This window comes from Juglans regia, chromosome 8, assembly GCF_001411555.2.
Source record: "Juglans regia cultivar Chandler chromosome 8, Walnut 2.0, whole genome shotgun sequence".
NCBI classification, from domain to species: Eukaryota; Viridiplantae; Streptophyta; class Magnoliopsida; order Fagales; family Juglandaceae; genus Juglans; species Juglans regia.
In genome coordinates this window covers 3968264-3985568 of record NC_049908.1, presented here as the reverse complement: position 1 = coordinate 3985568, position 17305 = coordinate 3968264, and the positions used below count along the sequence as shown (strand labels likewise).

At 38.5% G+C, this 17305-nt stretch overlaps 2 protein-coding genes across 2 annotated transcripts; one reads left to right on the top strand and one right to left on the bottom strand.

Annotated features, from left to right (window-relative positions):
* The first annotated feature begins 699 nt into the window (after window positions 1-699).
* On the top strand, window positions 700-1407 carry LOC109004621 (protein ENHANCED DISEASE RESISTANCE 2-like). Its single transcript, XM_018983246.2, has 2 exons — window positions 700-1018; window positions 1051-1407. The coding sequence occupies exons 1-2, from the start codon at window positions 713-715 to the stop codon at window positions 1405-1407; spliced, it is 663 nt and encodes a 220-aa protein (XP_018838791.1). The 5' UTR covers window positions 700-712.
* Window positions 1408-6561: 5154 nt separating this feature from the next.
* LOC109004626 (glutamate receptor 2.8-like) lies at window positions 6562-11509 on the bottom strand. Its single transcript, XM_035693148.1, has 5 exons — window positions 11184-11509; window positions 9360-10669; window positions 8807-9119; window positions 8279-8688; window positions 6562-8060 (listed from the first exon to the last, which is right to left on the bottom strand). The coding sequence occupies exons 1-5, from the start codon at window positions 11437-11439 to the stop codon at window positions 7521-7523; spliced, it is 2829 nt and encodes a 942-aa protein (XP_035549041.1). The 5' UTR covers window positions 11440-11509; the 3' UTR covers window positions 6562-7520.
* Between the last annotated feature and the right edge of the window lie 5796 nt (window positions 11510-17305).

Genomic DNA, 17305 nt, shown 5'->3' with positions numbered 1-17305 from the left:
TGTGTATCGATAGGAGAAGCAAATATCTATTGGTGGCAATATGGCTACTAAAAATTCGTGATCTTCTTGTGGGTGGCTCTCGTCCACCACAGACAATGCTCCTGGTGGTCGAAGCACATCTTCATTACGGTGGTGGGCATAGAGGAAGGGGACAAGGTGCACGTGGCCGTCATTCGCACTTGTGGCCCCTACGTATGATAGAACATCATAAACTAGTTTGTCAAATTTATTTTTTAAACACTACTGCTACGTACAGTCGACAATTGCAAACGGCTTATAGTCGGCTTGTAAAATAATATTTTTTAATTACTACGAGTATTAATTAAAAATAAATGAAGAATAGAAATGCGGGAAGAAAGCTTCCTCTTCAAGCCACTTTTGTCCGAATGTTTTGAGATTGGCCGTGCGGAGAAAGAAACTTGATTTGCTTGTTGAAAGAAAGTGGGAAAAATACTGGGAATCGTTGGTTTGAATATTTTCTTTAGAAATATTCTTCTTCCGATAATCACAGTGTGGGTCTTCGGCATCGTCGTCTCACGGTCCAGGGTCTTCAGCTTCCCCCTGGCGACTGCAGTAAGCGTTTCTCATTCACAATATACGCCTCTGACCTCAACCGTGTTGCTCTAACCTCGAAGAGAGTCCTCGCGAAACTAAAGAGCTCAGAGAGAAACCGGGAGGAAGTCTTTACTGTGTGTGTGGGTGTGACATTAACATGTGCCCTACGAATCAAAAACATAGAATCTCCGGAGAACAATGCTCCCTATCCGGCGAGTCCATAACCACCGCCACTCCCACGGAATGGATATTGGAGTCCATCAGCGGGGGATCATTGCGCAACGTCGACCTCCACACAGGAACCAACGGCTGGGCCTCACCTCCGGGCGACCTTTTCTCCCTCCGCTCCAAGAACTACTTCACAAAACGTACCAAAACCCCCTCCGGCGAGTACCTGCTCTCCCCAGCCGGAATGGATTGGCTGAAGTCGACTACCAAACTCGACAACGTACTCGCCCGTTCAGTACCTGCTCTGTGTCCCACGCTCTCGGCAAGGCCCACGCCCTGGGCAAATCCCTAAAGAGCTTCATTTTCGCCGTCAACCTGCAAGTCCCCGAGAAGGACCACCACAGCGCCGTTTTCTACTTCGCCACAGAGGATCCTATCCCCTCCGGTTCTCTTCTGTACTGGTTCGTTAATGGTGACGACTCGTTCTGGAACCAGTGGTTCAAGATCGTGAACTGGATCGTGAAGGGCCCGTGGATCGTGAAGAAGGCGGTGGAGAATTACGGTGTGTGTCTGTTAGGCAAGGCTCTGACTTGTAATTATCACAGAGGATCTAACTACTTGGAAATCGACGTGGACGAAGCTGTTAGAGTTTTCGAGACGAAGGGGAAGGGGTTCTGCGCATAAGATGAAGGGGCTCTTAGGCTTTGGGTGGAGGGCAAACGACTTCGAGGGAGCAGAGAGGGAGGGAAGTCGGGAGAAGCGAAGAACTTCGCAGAGAGGGAAAGTTATTTTTTCTGAAACACAAGGATGAGGAAACAGTGGCAATTAATTAAACGGGGCGTTTCGGTTTAATTGCCACATCAGCTGCCGCTTGCGCGGCGCTTCCCCCTGGCGACTGCATTAAGCGTTTCTCTTTTTTAAAACAGGTGATCTTACTAATGTTTTTAATACTGTTTCGGTCAAGGTACTGTATATATATATATATATACACATGCAAAATATATTTCAAAATAAAAATAAAATAAGTCATAAACTCAAATAATACTTCTCAAATTTTAAATAAATTTTTTGTAAAAATCTAAACTATAAAATAAAAGTGAGTTTTTATATTTTTACTACTTAAAATTTACTTGTATATTTCTCATGTCTCGTAGTTTGAGGGAGAGTACTGGTCATATTGGGTGTGGGCATCATCACACGAGAAGCATAACGCGTGCCTCACGGGTATGGCATATATGGGACCCATGTGTTGCATATCTCAGATCTAGATTTTGTCAGATAGACCACAACCTGGCTAGAAGCATAACTCTAACTACATTGGCTAGAAGGATAACTCTAACTACACTTTTATGAAAATGTCCTACAGTCTTACTTCAATTATAAAAATGCCATAAGTTATTCAGCTCCTATAAACATACCGGCAAAATGTATATTTTGGCCGAAATTCATAATATTGGTCGGTACTAGCCGAAACAACCTGATACAACTAGTATTTGATCTAAAATGAAACACAATCCTCTCTTGTACCAGCTATTATTTTGGTACAGTATATTTCTACCATACCGGCCGGTACAATATAAAATTCAAAATTTTGGATCTAATTGCCTATCTCTTGTTACCACCGTTGAGACCATGCCTACGGACCACCAATTCAATAGAACAAAACAATCCTATGTTTAGAGAATTGAAGAAGAGAATAAAAGCTTGTCGTGTCTTCCATTGCGTTGTAATTGGCTAGATTGTTAGCAAGCACATTACTTTTTCTTTAGACATGATTGCTTTTAAAAGGAACTTGGATCTTGAAATGTACAATATCTTCACAAATATATTTAGAGTAATTCCAATGGGAGAACAATTTTTATTAATCCATTAATTAACATTATAAGAGAATCGATCACAATAATTAAATCAGAAATAATCAATTTATAGCATAAAGTTAAATCAATTTTTGGAGCAAACAATTCAACAAAAGTGTTAGCACTATCGGTACCCAAATGAAAAAAATATATATATAAACCTATAATAATATAACAATTATGAGAACGTAAAATACCACCACAATCATCATTTTTAAAGTTACACATTTGGAAGCATTGTCAATGTCCAACTTGGTGTTTCCTAGAAGTATGAAAAACAGTTCTTTTTCTTTTTTATTACATAAAAAATAGAGGTAGAAAATGGATTAGAAGCTAAAGAGAATGTCGAAGTGACACACGAATTTGAAAAATAAAGAAAACAGTGGCCCCAAATCTAAAATATTGAACCCCATTTTTTATTCAGGGTTAAGGTTCAAACCTGATTCTTTCATTTGGAGACTAGGCTTTATGCCATCTAGTCCAAAGGACCTTGGCGAACAATCAACAAATCGAGACTTATATTGAATTTTGGAGATAATTAGTTATGATGTAGCACATTTTAAGTAATTTTATATATCTTAAATGTATTATGTAACAAGCGTGACTGAGTTAACAAATCAAAAATAAATAAAAGAATACATTTTTTAAATTAGAAGTATGTCAAAAAAGTTTTTGGGAGAACAAAGGAGTGGTAGCTAATAAACCACAAAACAATCTTAGGGGAAAAACTTCGTCTCTTTACATTTTTCTTTTCATATATTTACATTAAAAGCAAAAAAACCAAGACCTATTTTTAAGGAAAAAAGCTTGATGTAGTCAACTTCGCGGACGCCCTTGCGCACGAAGCATACCTGGCGGGATGATGTGGAAATTGAAACGGAGCGTTTCAAGTGGGTCCTCGTCCATTCTCCTCCTCACTCGCCCCCATCTCCCTTTCCCCCCATCTCCCTTGTCAATCTCGTCCTCCCTCATCCATCTGAGATGGGTTTCTGAACCCTAACCTAGCGTTTCTAAGATGGGTTTCTAAGATGAGTTCTGAGATGGGTTTCGACAATCCCTCCCTCGACCTGCGAAGGCCACCCAGATTTCTGATGTAGTGTAATGTGCCTTATTTTTTAGTGTGAGTTATCAAGAATAAGAGAGAGAAGATCCAAGAATTAGAGAGAGAGAGAATTACAGAAGGGAATGGAGAGAGAAGGAGAATAGAGAGAAAACATGAGGAAAATTCTGTTGAATCATTTCATGCCCTTTTACTTCTTTGTTTTTGCTTTTATAGCTGACAATTAATAGAATTGCACCGTTTCGTGCCTTCTATACTAACACCATAATAGAATACACTAACACAACGACATCGTTCCATTACACTTCATTAATCCCAAAACGACAAACAAGAATACTCATTCACTATGACCTGTCGTATTGCCCAACCTTTAACTAACAAAACTAACTTTCCATCCTTATTTATGTTGCTGCATGTGACTCTTCCACGATCCTTCAACACTGTTAACTACTGCTGCACACAATCCCATCGATGTTGCTCAATCTCTGGACCCTTACATGTAGTTATCTCTACTTCTATCCTCTTTTTGGTGCATATATATTCTCGGTGCTCCTAAGAATCTGGTAGTTTCACCGATTTATTTTATTTTATATTTCAAATTATTAAGCAATATTTTTCATGTTGTAGAATACGATATTATAGGATCTGGTTTTGCTTTTCCATTCATTCATTCATGTAATATGAAGCCATAGTTGGGCTTTGCCAAGATTGCTGTCAATGAAGATTTTATTTATATAATAAAAAAATGTAATATGAAGCCGTAGCTTTATCAAACCTGATAGCCCATCGAGAATCTTTTCTCTTCTGGCTTTAGTCTTGTGATAGTTATACTTTCGTTATGATTCTTCATTTAAATTCATCAACAGAATGTCAGAAATTCACATGGACTGTTTCAAGAGTTTAAAAGATATTAGTCCTTGTTCCCCTGTATTTTGTGGAGGCCTTATCAACATAAATTCTAGAACTTTTTGTTGTCAAATGGATTTTGAATTCATATGATTAGTGGCTCTATTAAGTTCATACAGAAACATGATACAGGTCTAGAAAGTTATGAAACCCTTACTGAATACGATAGTGATTAAGATTGGCTTGTGTCAGTTGGATCCCCTGGAATGCATTGGTGAAACGATAATTCTTGCTGTGATTTGTTGTGAGCTTTGTGGACCTGTATCATGCCGTGATTGGCTTGTGTCAGTTGGATCCTCTGTGATTTGTTGCATTCTTACTGTGATAGTGATTAATGTTTGTGGCATTACAAATTTTCAGAGAACATAAGGCACCCTCTGGAATGCATTGCCGAAACATTCTTTTTTGAAAGTTGTCCTTTTTTATACACGTTAGAGCTTTTGGATGTACTTCAACTCCTATTACTCCTTGTTTTCTGTTATCAAGCATCTGCACAAGCACACACTTTCCCTTTCTTATGGTAGAACATATTCTCATTACTCTGACGTGATGTTTCATGGGTTTGCACAATATCTTAACATACTCCTTCGTGCATAATCAGAAATTACCATACTGCAACTATTTCAAATGGGCATATAGTTGTGAAAACAAAGAAAAATAATTGATAAAGATAGAAGCTAACTTGTATTGGAAGGAGGAAGGGCTTCTAAAAAGAGAGGAAGAAATTGTGAAGAGGGAGTTGGTAGTCCACAACAAAGAAGTTGAAACTAAAAGGCAACAAGCAAACATCCGGCGTAAACGCATTGTGCTTCGTGTCTATTGGGTCATTACCATATTAATAACCATGTACTTGATACAATCAAAATGAAGACCCGCTTAATGAGAATTTTGTACATTGTGTGTTAGGGACTATTTGGAATGTTGTTGTGTATTATGGAACTAATTGAAATGTTATTGAGTATTATGAGAATGTGCCACTGGATGTAGGTTGATTTAAATGCAACATCTTTATTGTATGTTGTCCTCCATTCTCAAACACTTTAGAGAGTCTGTCTTAATGTAAAGCTACACACAATATAAATAATGATTGGAAGGCACATAAAGAAACTGAAAAAGTTCCCATTAGTAGAATCACAAAAAAGAAACTGAAAAATCTTATATAACAAAATATTTATCATCTTGTTTACAATCACTTACTCACAAATGGCAATCACTTACTCACATATTGTTTACAATCACAATTCGTAGAAACTTGTTCTTTCAACAAATGTGAAAAATCCAAAATACACTTGATACATCTCAAAATCATAAACCAAAATCCCCAAGATCCGGCTGTGTTCCATCCCCATTATCCGATTGCATTCCATCCACCCCAAGATGCATCCATGAAGATAATATAACATAATTTAATAGTTATCCACTAGATTTAAGTTCATGCCAATACCAAAATATCAAATAGAGTTGAAACAAAAAGGAATCATTAAGTATACTTTCTTAAGTGAGTCGCAATCACTGGTTTGCCAAACTGGGTTCCACTAGACTAAAAAACTTCGGGGATGTTTACACGCAGCTAATACAAAAAAAATAGATGAAAGTAACCCGATTACACAGAATATTTTTATCAATTCCAAATAATAATGAATATTTTTAGCCATCCCATGAAGCCCCTGTATTTTTTCACTGCTCAAGCTTGAGCTTCACAACCCTTCCATCTGCCTCCAAAATCTTTAGCACTCAATACAAAATCAATTAAACAAGGATCAAGCATCAAATCAATTAAATATTAAGAGCTCATTTATACATTGCAGTAATTAGAATAAGGAACTCAAAATTCTTATTCTGCATCCACAAAACACTGTTATTCTTATGAGTTACTTCATTTTATTTTTTGTTTTTTTCCAATAGCTTCTTGTTTTCTTGTTTCTCCACAATATGATTGTGTCTCAAATATCATTCTCATTGAAGAAGCTGCAGGAGGGTACGATATTATAGAAGTTACAAAGTGAGAGGCATACATAAAGGGATTTCATCATCATTGCCTTGCTTTCCGGAACTGTAATAGGTAATGAGTATATGTTTTGAGTGTCTTCCTAAGGACAAGCAAATCAACTAATACTTGGGTTCTAACAAGTCACAAAAATCTATAGATCCAAAATAATTTTAGAAAGCAAGTCCACAAGAGTCTGGAAGGGAAAAAAATCTAAAGAATTGTTGTACGAATATGTAGTTTTTGGAACTGATTACACTTTCCCTATGACTGATGGCGTATCTATTTTCACAATTTCACAATCTTATCAATTTTACAACATAAATGCTTGGAATCACTATTTGTCGGCAACTATCATTCTGGAGACTGAGTCAAACACAGAAAAAATGATCAAAACATAACAATAAGGAATTGTAAAATAATAGCCAGTGTGGAACTATATGCAGTTTTGAACTCACTACCACCTTGGTCTTTTGGGGGCAGATGGAAGGGCTGTGAAGCTCAAGCTTCAGTCGTGAAAAAATATAGATGAAAGGGGTAAATTTTGTAATCTAAAAATTTGAAGTGAATGTTTCTTCTAACACATGGGCTTTCATGAAAATGGAGGAAATGTAACCACTTATCACAGAGGACGCTGACGATTGGGTGGAACACAACCGGATGTAACACAGGGCGGAGGAGTGCAGCGCAGCCGAGGAAAAATGGTTGAGAGAGAGACGTCGGTCGCAGAGGAGCAATGGCCTGTGAAATGAGGTGCTAAAATGGCAGAGACGACGTTCAAGCTGGAGACCCAAATCTGGGAATGGGAATGGAGACGACGTGCTTGGGGGGGGGGGAGACGATGGTCAAGGCTTTATTCACGCAAAATGGTGAAAGAAATGGCTCTTCCTCCTTTTTTTTTTTTTTTTAATAATAATATAAAAATCCATGCCAGCAGGCGTGCGCAAAGGAGTTCACGAAATTATCTGTACATAGAAGAACTGGATTTTTAATTCGGTACGCCCTCATCCAAACATGTAATATCACTATGCCGAGATGGAAAACTCGTAGAAGGAGGACTCTCATCCATGTAGCTTACAACGTCGAAATTCCTGGAGTGGTTCAATTCTGTTACGTCAGGACTTGATACAGCATGTACCCTAGATGTATGTCTCTCAATATTGGGATGTGAAGAGGGATCTTCTTTCTGGTCAAAATACTTGGCCATTTCAATCAACTTGGACGAAAAGGAGCTTTCAGGATGTGTGGTACTCAAAGCAGGCCAATGTGTGCGAAGGAACTTCAACACATAAACCGATAGTGAGAACAAGGATACAACTCCAGTGATGATGAAGAGGCCTCCAAAGCTGTACAGACCGAGACTAGGGCTATTTGAAGAGATTGAGGCACTTGAATCTTCACAAGAACTAGTACTTCCACTACTTGAAATGTACTTCTGCTCAAGTGCTCCGAATTTGTCTCTGTCTTGAGTCACATTAAGGATTGCCCTCGAAATGTGTGGGACTAAAGAAGATCCTTGTGGGAAGGCCTGAAGAAACACATGAGCAATCCTACAACATTTTAGAATGAGGAAAAAAAAAACAAGCCAAGATAAATTGAAGAAAATCAGTAATTTGAGATACCAAATTGTTGGTTTTTGTAGTTTGAGGTTGAATTTATACAAAATAAGTTATAGTTTTGAAATCTATGCTGTAAGTTAAAATATAAATAAAAGGGGGAGAGGCAGAGAAAGAGAAAGAGACTCACAAAACCAAATCCATCAGTTTTGTAGGTCGGTCCAACCATAGTGTACTTGGAGCAGTACTTTGCAAGGAAGAGCTTGATGTAGGGAATTTCATCAAAAATAGCTGCAACCCCACCATTGTTGATTCCTTTAAACAGTGCTTCGTGATACTCCTCAGGGGTGCTGTAAGGCTTCAACTGGGACTCACTGAAATTCAATTGTTTTATTAGAAGTCCTTTCACAAAGGAATTATTTTGATATCCAACAAAATAATCGTTCCTTTTTATCTCTTTTATATCAACAAACGTAGGCTGCAATCTCTGTACTGTCAACATCGAGGCCAAACTTGCAGTATAACTTTGTGTGAGGATGAGCACCACGAAAAACCAAATGATCATCACGAGTCTTGACCAATTGCTTACCATTCTCTCCCCTGGATCCATTATAATGACGTCAATAACCCAATCAGATATGTTAGACTTTTTTTTTTTTTTTTTTTTGGGGGGGGGAAGAGGAAATGAAATCTTTTTATGGGGTTGGAGGATATTTACTGTGAGCAAAGACCAGTGTTGAGAAGGAGAACCAGAAAATCATGCCAATTTGTTGATCTGGCGGGCCCCTGAACTCACTGTTTATTCGGTGTTCAAGAACCCAAATCACCAAACCTGTAAAGACAAATGCTGCACCTGTTGCTAACCACAGATCCAAGCTTAGTGGCTTTAAGAAAATCCAAAAGTTGTTCTTTTCTTCATCTTTCACCAGAACCACCATTGACACGCCCGATTCTGAGTAAGGCAAAGTGAAATCAACATATAAGGAGCGATCAGCAACAATTGTTGTATCTCCCACCACAGCATCATACTTCTGCATTTAGAGAAAAATATGCATGGTTGCTAATCCATGAGATTGAAAATAAAAGCAACAAAAACTTTGTTGAAGTGCTTTACCGAGTTCTTAATCATAACCTTGGGAGAAATATTCTCCCTCTCACATGACGATGATATCCCCACCATTCATGCGGGGAAAGTGAGTATATTGCTTTCAATGTATTGAAAAAAAATAAGTTTTTATAAGTTAACACAAATACTTAGGCCCAAAAGTCACCTGAAGTTTGATTTGGTAAATAAGGTCATCGTATGTTCCAGCACTCTGCCTATCTTTATTCATGAAGGGAATAAACGCATAAGGAAGGGGGAATGGTAATGCCTTGAGTACAGCAATAAACACATCATGGGAGAACCCTGATATGATAGGCTTATCAGTACGAGGATCCCATTCCACTTTCAGAAATTCTTCAAAACCTGTTCTCACTGGAACCCCAATCCTCAACTTTGCAGGCTCGTTTGTTGTGTCTCCTGGCCAGATTGGTTGCTTGAGTCCGACCTTTGAAATTGAGTATTCTACTTCACCAATGCCATTCAATTCTTGTGAAAGTCCTGTCTGTTCTGTCCAGTATCCAATAATTCTCTCTGTTTTTCCAATCACATTGAGTATTTCAAAGGCTGAATGTTGCAACTGTCCTTTAATCAATTGAAATTTCCCGCTCAGGCCTTGAAACTCAGTAGTTAGAAGCGTATGAAGTAGTGTTTGACCCGTTTCAGAAATGCCTAGAGCTGCAAGATCCACGTTACTTTTGCTAGCATTTTTCTTTAAGAATCCAGAATGCATTATGCCAGCCTTCTCTACTGCCATAGCCAAAGCCCAAGCTGTGTCATATGCCCATAATCCAAAGAGGTTTAATCCAGTAATCTTAACGTTTGGTTTGCTTGAGGTTGAATTTCTTTTCCATCTTCTTCTGAAGTCTTCCAACTGTTTTGATCTGGGTATGTATGGTCGCAATCCCAGCACACCTTGCATCGACTCCTTCACCTTTGGGCCCAAAGGATCAACCAAAGCTGATAGGCCAGCTGTGATAATCCATGCATACCCTTCCCTCATCATTCCTGCATTATTTGCAAGTACAAAGAGCTTCGAGCCAAGTGAAGCAGTCGTGTGCACAAGGAATATCCTAGCATTAGTTTCATTCAACTTTTTAATCTCCTTAGCGATTTCATCATTACTGGAAGATGGAGGGATTACACTTTTGTTAGGCACTCGAGTTCCAAACTCTTCAAAAGCATCCATCAAGTATGGAATTAAACCATTTCCATAATCTGTGTCTTCACAAATAAGGACAATTTCCCTCCAACCGTAGGCCTTAACAATGGCTGCTATGGCTTTCACCTCAGCGAAATCATCTAGCGCCGTGCGTATGAAAAAGGGGTTTTGAGCAGGGGAAAGAGAGGGGCTTGTGACTGAGAAGGAAATGATGGGAACCTGAGCTTTTCGTCCAAGTTCAATAACGAACTTAGCTTGTGCTGACGTTTGAGGTCCTATGATGGCGTGCACTTCTTCATTCTTCATTAAATCCAGTGCTGGATTTCAGTAAATAGTGAATGATTAATTAGAAGATAGAAAATTTCACTGAAGATGTTCAATAAGTACAACAGCAATGAGGATATATATTAATCTTTATCATGTTGACCATGCATTAAGAATTGATGGTACAGATGGCACAAAACTAAGACCAATTCTGAAATTGAACTAAACCAGATGGTATTGTGGAAGTTTGTGTGTTAGTTCGGTGAGGAGTAAATTCTAATGGGGGCGTCCATGAAGTTTGGTGGAATAAAGAAATCAAAGAGACAAAGGAGGTGTAGAATGATGCAAGCCGTGAATGTCATGGAAAAAGAGCATGCCTCCCTAGATAATATCCTGTTTTAGAGAGCTTTTTATTGATTGAAGTTGAACGCGCTTTAGGCGTAACTACATAAGATTACATTTTCCTTGCTTTTGGGAAAAGTTCCTTTCGTCATCTAGAAAGAGACATTCACAACCTTGTCATGATTTTTTCCACGATATTAATTGTTGAACTTTAATTTAACATACCTGCAGATGCTGCGGCAATGACATCATTCCCAGAATCCAGAGTCAAAAGAGCGAGCCTGGTGTTATAATCATCATTGACAGCGTAAAAATCGGAGAGTGCCATGGACATGCAACGCTCTGCAACTCCTCCCACCGGGGAGTTCAAATCAAGAACCACGCCCACTGGTACGACCTCCTTTGCCATCGAGTGCTCGCCATGGAGGTTAACGAGCAAGAGAAAGGCGACGAAAGAGAGGGGGAGTTTCTGGTACGCCATTGTCGACCGAGCTAAAGGCTTTCTACTGATTGCATAAATAAATGGTTTGATGCGCGCCGTAGTTATGGACAGATGAAAATGCTGTGGCTAGAAGTCCTCTTTTGCAAGCAATCATGCGACTATGCGAGCCACAGCCTAGCTGAGCGTTGACTGGCAAAACGACTTCCCCCGCTAGAATGCAAACTGAACGTCGGTTGGATTCGCTACACGTATTGATTGTTTTTGTTTTTTTTTTTTTATTATTGAAGGAATTGAATTTCAACCAGAACTAGACCAAACCTCCCCCGTATAATACCAATATTGATTTTAATGGCACTAGATCCTTGGGATCAGAGCCACGTGGAACAATTAATATCCGAATAATACTACCTTTATCAATGAGTTTTATCAATAATTTTTATCGCTATACTTTTTTTATTTTTTTTTTATTTTTTTTATTTAATGATTAAGTAAATATTTTTTAATAATATTATGAATTTTTTTATTTTCTAAAAAATATTTAAATGTATTAAAAAAATACATAAAAAAATACAAAAAAAATAAAAATCACAAAATCTAGTGCCGCTCTTAATATCCTTTGTATTGTTATTATTGGGATCAGACCCACGTGGGAACAATTAATATCCTTTGCGATGTTATTATTTGTAATGTTTAAAAGTGGTCCAAAATAACTTTGTCCAACGGAAACATCAGGCCGCATGACCAAAGACTTCTTTATTCATAGATCTTTACGGGAAGTTTTTCAGTGCAATCTTGAATTCGGTTTGAGAACGCTATAGCTATAGCCAGGTTTCCAGCCCTTTCTCTCCAAATCTCCGATTAAAACAACTCCAGACTCAGATTTAGCGTAAGGGGGTGGGAGCTTCGGCTCCTCCTCATCTCTTCTCCTTCTGTTCCTTTTTCCTCCTGTCGTTTGTTGTTTTTTTGGTTAGTTTTTGTGTTTTTCAGGCCAAATAAAGGAGGTTTGTCGTTCGGGTCTCTCCGTCCGTCTCCTGTCAACACGCCCCCCTCCGGGACGATGCCCAGCCGCCGATTTTCAAGACCACCGATTCCGGCATCCATCGGAGTGGAGCGTAGCCTGCACGCGCGGGAGTAAGTTGACGGATCGCGTCTGCGCGTGTTCATCACGCCCCACCGGAGAGCCTTTTTCCGACGCCACGCTCGGCTCCTCTGGACTCCTCGACTCCGGGACTTCCAAGATTGACTGCTGACTTTCCTCCCAGAGTGACCAGTGAGATGCACGTGCCACTGCCGACTTTATGTACACTGTTCACTCGTTTTGTTGTCCAGTTTTTGTTTTTCTATTTTGTCGTTCAGTTTGTTTGTTTTTTACCCGAGTGTGATGTTGAGCTTTGGATCGGACACAATCCGGAGCAAGAGCTGTTCGAGAGAGGCGGACGATGTTACGGCCGGTGGTCGTACGACCAGTGCTCGTGCGTAGGTGCTACCTACGCAATGGAGGCTGTGTGTTTGTGCGTGAAGCTGGATGCTCGTGTCGTCGAGATTCGACTTGCCGATGCTTGCGGTAGGCGTGACGTCCGGGTTCACGCCATTGCTTGTGGATTTGTAGTTTGGCTATGTGTTTTTATTTGTAGTTTATTTGTTGTTATTTTAGTTAGTATTATAATAGAAATATGCTGTTGGATTTAATATCCATAGCAGTGTACCGTACTCTTCCTCCTTGCGAGGACAGAGGGGGTCGTGTAGTTCTGTTCTTACAGAACGCTTTCTCTATTTGGAGAGAGTTCTTAGAAGTTAAGACAATGTCCGCCACAAAGGAATTTGTGTGTGGGGAAGCCCCAGAGCTGATGCGTAGTTTGACTTGTAGTTTGGAGTTTCCATGTATAAGTCACATTTGTAACTTCGTTCTATTAATGAAACGAGTTTGTTTCCATCAAAAAAAAAAAAAAAGTGGTCCAAAATATATTGGGGTCCTACTTTAAAAATATTACTAAGAGTCCAAACTATTATTAAGAATAATAATTTTATTTCAAATAATATAAGATGTTACACTTATTATCAATACAAAGTCTCTAATTTAGTCCTAGACATGAAGTTGTATGAAAGTTTAAAGGGTGTACCATAAAGGATCCCTTGGTTTGTAACGGTCGTATATTTTAATTAGGATTCTACTTTTTGAGCTTAAAAGACTCTTATATATGTATATATGTATGTGTATTCTATTAACTGAACATTAATTAGATCATGTTCTTGTTATGTTTTCTGGTACAAAATATGTAGACAAAAAAGGAGAAGTCACATTTATGAGGCTGTGCTTGGTTTCAACAAAGTATGTGGCCCTTATCACTTTATTCGTCAACTAGTATGTGAATTGGACAGAGTCGCGTCAACCAAAAAAAAAAAAAGAAAAAAGAAAAAATGAATTGGACTAAGTCGTGTTAAAAACGAAGTCCATTCTACATTTCAAACAACGGCACGGTCATGTTCATTTTACCTCCTTTAATCACGGACACGTGTACGAGAAAATGTTCTTCACGCTTTAGATTATCGAGATCGAGAATTTAGCATCTTGCTGATTCACCCTATATAATTATGGGTCAGAGATAATAAGAAAAGCGAAACTAATTCAGTAAATTTTAGAAAAGTTAATTTTTTTTTTTTTTTACTTCAAGTAATCCTGTCTATTTATTTTTTAAATAGTAACATAAAATAATATGTTAATTACTTAATTCATATGGTACATTACAGATGATATATCAACATAGTTTATTAATTGACCAAACACAAATGTTAATCAAATTTAAGGTGAATTGAATACAAAGAAATATGCTTAGAAATTACATAATTTTGGATTAGAAGCTAAAGAGAAGGCCGAAGTGAACACACCAAATCTGAAAAATAAGAAAAAGTAGAGGCATAAAATCTAAAATATTGAACCTGATTTTTTATACAGGAACGAGGTTCGAACCTGATTCTTTCATTTGGAAATAAGGCCTTATGCCATTTAGTCCAAAGGATCTTAACGGACCATCAATAAATTGAGACTTATAATGAAGAGAAATATTTTAGTCACAAATAAATTATATAAAAATAATCTCACAAACTGATATGTCTTGATGTGGTTCGTCAGATTATAAAGTTACTTTTATTGTAAGGTAGATCTAACGGATTAGATGAAGTCATATCAGTTTGTGAGATTACTTTTGTGTATTTCATTTGTAGATATAGCAGTATTCTATAATGAATTTTGGAGATAAATTAGTTATAATGTAGCACATTTTAAATAATTTTATATATCTTAAATGTATTATGTAACAAGCACGACTGAGTTAACAAAATCAAAAATAAATAAAAGAATACATTTTTCAAATTATAAGTATGCAAAAAAGTTTTTAGCAAACCAAGAGTGGTAGCTAATTGACTACAAAACAATCATAGGGAAAAACTTCGTCTCTTTTTACATTTTTTTTTTTCATATATTTAACATTAAAACCAAAAAATCAAGACCTATTTTTAATTAGGTACGTCCTCATGCAAAGATGTAATATCACTACGTCGAGAAGGAAAACTCGTAGAAGGAGGACTTTCATCCCTGTTGCTTACAACGTCAAAATTCCTTGAGTGATTCTGACGTAGTGGAAACGTACAAAGGATAAGAAAATTCAAAAAGAGCTGTGTCTTCCCAAACAACGAGTCACAAGTTTTATTGATAAAACTCTGCAATGCTTACAATATTCAAAGATGATAACTGACTATCCATCCAATATTCAACCCCTTTATACAGAAGAAACTCAACTAAAGAAACTTATTTGGAAAGGAAAGATACTGCTAGCACAATAACAATTAAGGAAACTTTATTAAAAGGAAATAAGATCTACAATAATCCTTTTAGAAAGCTGTCAAAGACCTCTTCTGTTCACGGCTACATTTCCTGGTTCATTTTTGGTAAGTCGCATGCTACCCCAATCTCGTCTGCTGCATCAGATTCTTCCCCACTCGGAAGGAAGCTCGACCTCTTACTATGGTTAGGATAGAGTGCTTCATCTAGTGGATGGTACTCGAAAATGTCTGCTACGTTGAAAGTAGAGGAGATTGGCATGTGATCGGGGAGGTCAACGACATAAGCATTATCATTTATTCTCTTCATAATTTGGCATGGTCCGAACTTCTTATTCTGCAGCTTGTTGTAAGTTCTAGTTGGGAAACGCTGCTTTCGTAAATGCACCATTACCAAATCCCCTTCTTGAAAAATTTTCACTCGCCTGTGCTTGTCCACCGCTTGCTTATAATGTGAGTTGGCCTTTTCTGAATTGATGTGAACATTCGAGTGGACTTGCTGGATTCTTTCTGCCAAATTTTTTGCTACAATACTAACTCCAGGAAGTTTGGGAAATGGAATTAAGTCTAGAGTATGATTTGGTGGCCGAGTGTAGACAACTTCAAATGGTGTTTTTCCAATTGATTGGTCGATCATATTGTTGAAAGCAAACTCCATTTGTGGAAGGCATATATCCCACTGCTTTGGTTTGTCCTCGGAAATGCACCGGACCATATTGACCAACGTGTGGTTTGTTACCTCTGTTTGCCCATTTGTTTGTGGATGGCAAGTGCTACTATAGTTGAGGTTGGTTTCAAACTTCTTCCAGAGGGTAATCCAAAAATGGCTGAGAAACTTAACATCCCTGTCTGATGTAATTGACTTCGAAATTCCATGAAGTCGCACAACTTCCTTAAAGAAGAGGTGGGCGACGTTAGAAGCATCAGCTGTACATGGTATAAAATAAGCCATCTTCGAAAATCGGTCGAACACAACACAGATAGAGTCCACCCCACGTTGGGTTCGCGGAAGGCCAAGTACAAAGTCCATACTCACATCTTCCTATATATTTTCCAGCACTGGTAAGGGGGTGTAAAGTCCAGTGTTTTGAGTTTGCCCCTTTCCCACTTGACAAAATGGGACATTTTTTAACAAACCGGCTAACGTCCCTCTTCAAATATTGTGTCCAATAATATTGCTCGACAACCAAAGCAATAGTCTTGTCTCACCCCACATGACCTCCCAGACCTCCACCATGTAACTCACATATCAGATGTTCACGTAGAGAAATCCGTGGGATACACAGTTGGTTGCCATGAAATAGATAGTCATCTTGAATATGGAAATCTGCCGTAGGCAGCTTGAGTTTGCACTTCTTCCAAGTCTGGGCAAAGTCATCATCGTCAACATAGAGATATTTGAGCTGTTCAAAGCCAGTAATTTCAGTTCGTAGGGTGGCCAAAAGTTCCCCCCGTCGGCTAAGGGCATCTGCAACCTTGTTGTGCTGACCTGACTTATACTTAAGGACCATAGTGAATTTTTGTATGAAGGTAATCCACCTGGCATGCATTTGGTTCATGTGGGTTTGAGTATTAATGAACTTTAGCGCTTGGTGGTCACTATACAGCACGAACTCGCGTTGGACCAAATAGTGCTCCCAATGCTTTAAAGCCCAGATTATCGCGTAGAATTCCAACTCGTAGACAGTCCACTTGCGGCTTGCTTCGTTTAATTTTTAAGGACAAGCCGAATGGCGTGACCAGCCACTCGTAAAGACCTTCCTTTGTCTTCAAAGTTGTTTTCCACTCATTGTCGAGTCGAATTCATATTTCATGATAGCCACTCCTCAAATCAAGTTTCGAAAAAATTCTTGAGCATTCAAGCATCTCTAGCATGTCATTTAATCACGGTATAGGAAATCTATATTTACTATGATTTTGTTGATGATGCAACTGTCCACGCACATCCTCCAACTACCATCCTTTTTTGGAGTGAGCAAGGTTGGAACGGCATAGGGACTCATCCTCTCACTAATCAGCCCCTTGCAAAGGATGTCCTCGACTTGAGCTTGAAGAATTTTGTGCTCAT

What these genes read in the sequence shown, in the direction of transcription:
- LOC109004621 (XM_018983246.2), top strand. Translation starts at nt 713, where the DNA reads ATGTGCCCTACGAATCAAAAACATAGAATCTCCGGAGAACAATGCTCC. An exon ending in ACAACGTACTCGCCCGTTCA is followed by an intron (nt 1,019 to 1,050) that starts GTACCTGCTCTG and finishes GCTCTCGGCAAG; the next exon opens with GCCCACGCCCTGGGCAAATC.
- LOC109004626 (XM_035693148.1), bottom strand. Translation starts at nt 11,439, where the DNA reads ATGGCGTACCAGAAACTCCCCCTCTCTTTCGTCGCCTTTCTCTTGCTC. An exon ending in TTTACCAAATCAAACTTCAG is followed by an intron (nt 9,120 to 9,359) that starts GTGACTTTTGGG and finishes CTCTAAATGCAG; the next exon opens with AAGTATGATGCTGTGGTGGG. An exon ending in AAACTGATGGATTTGGTTTT is followed by an intron (nt 8,061 to 8,278) that starts GTGAGTCTCTTT and finishes GTGTTTCTTCAG; the next exon opens with GCCTTCCCACAAGGATCTTC.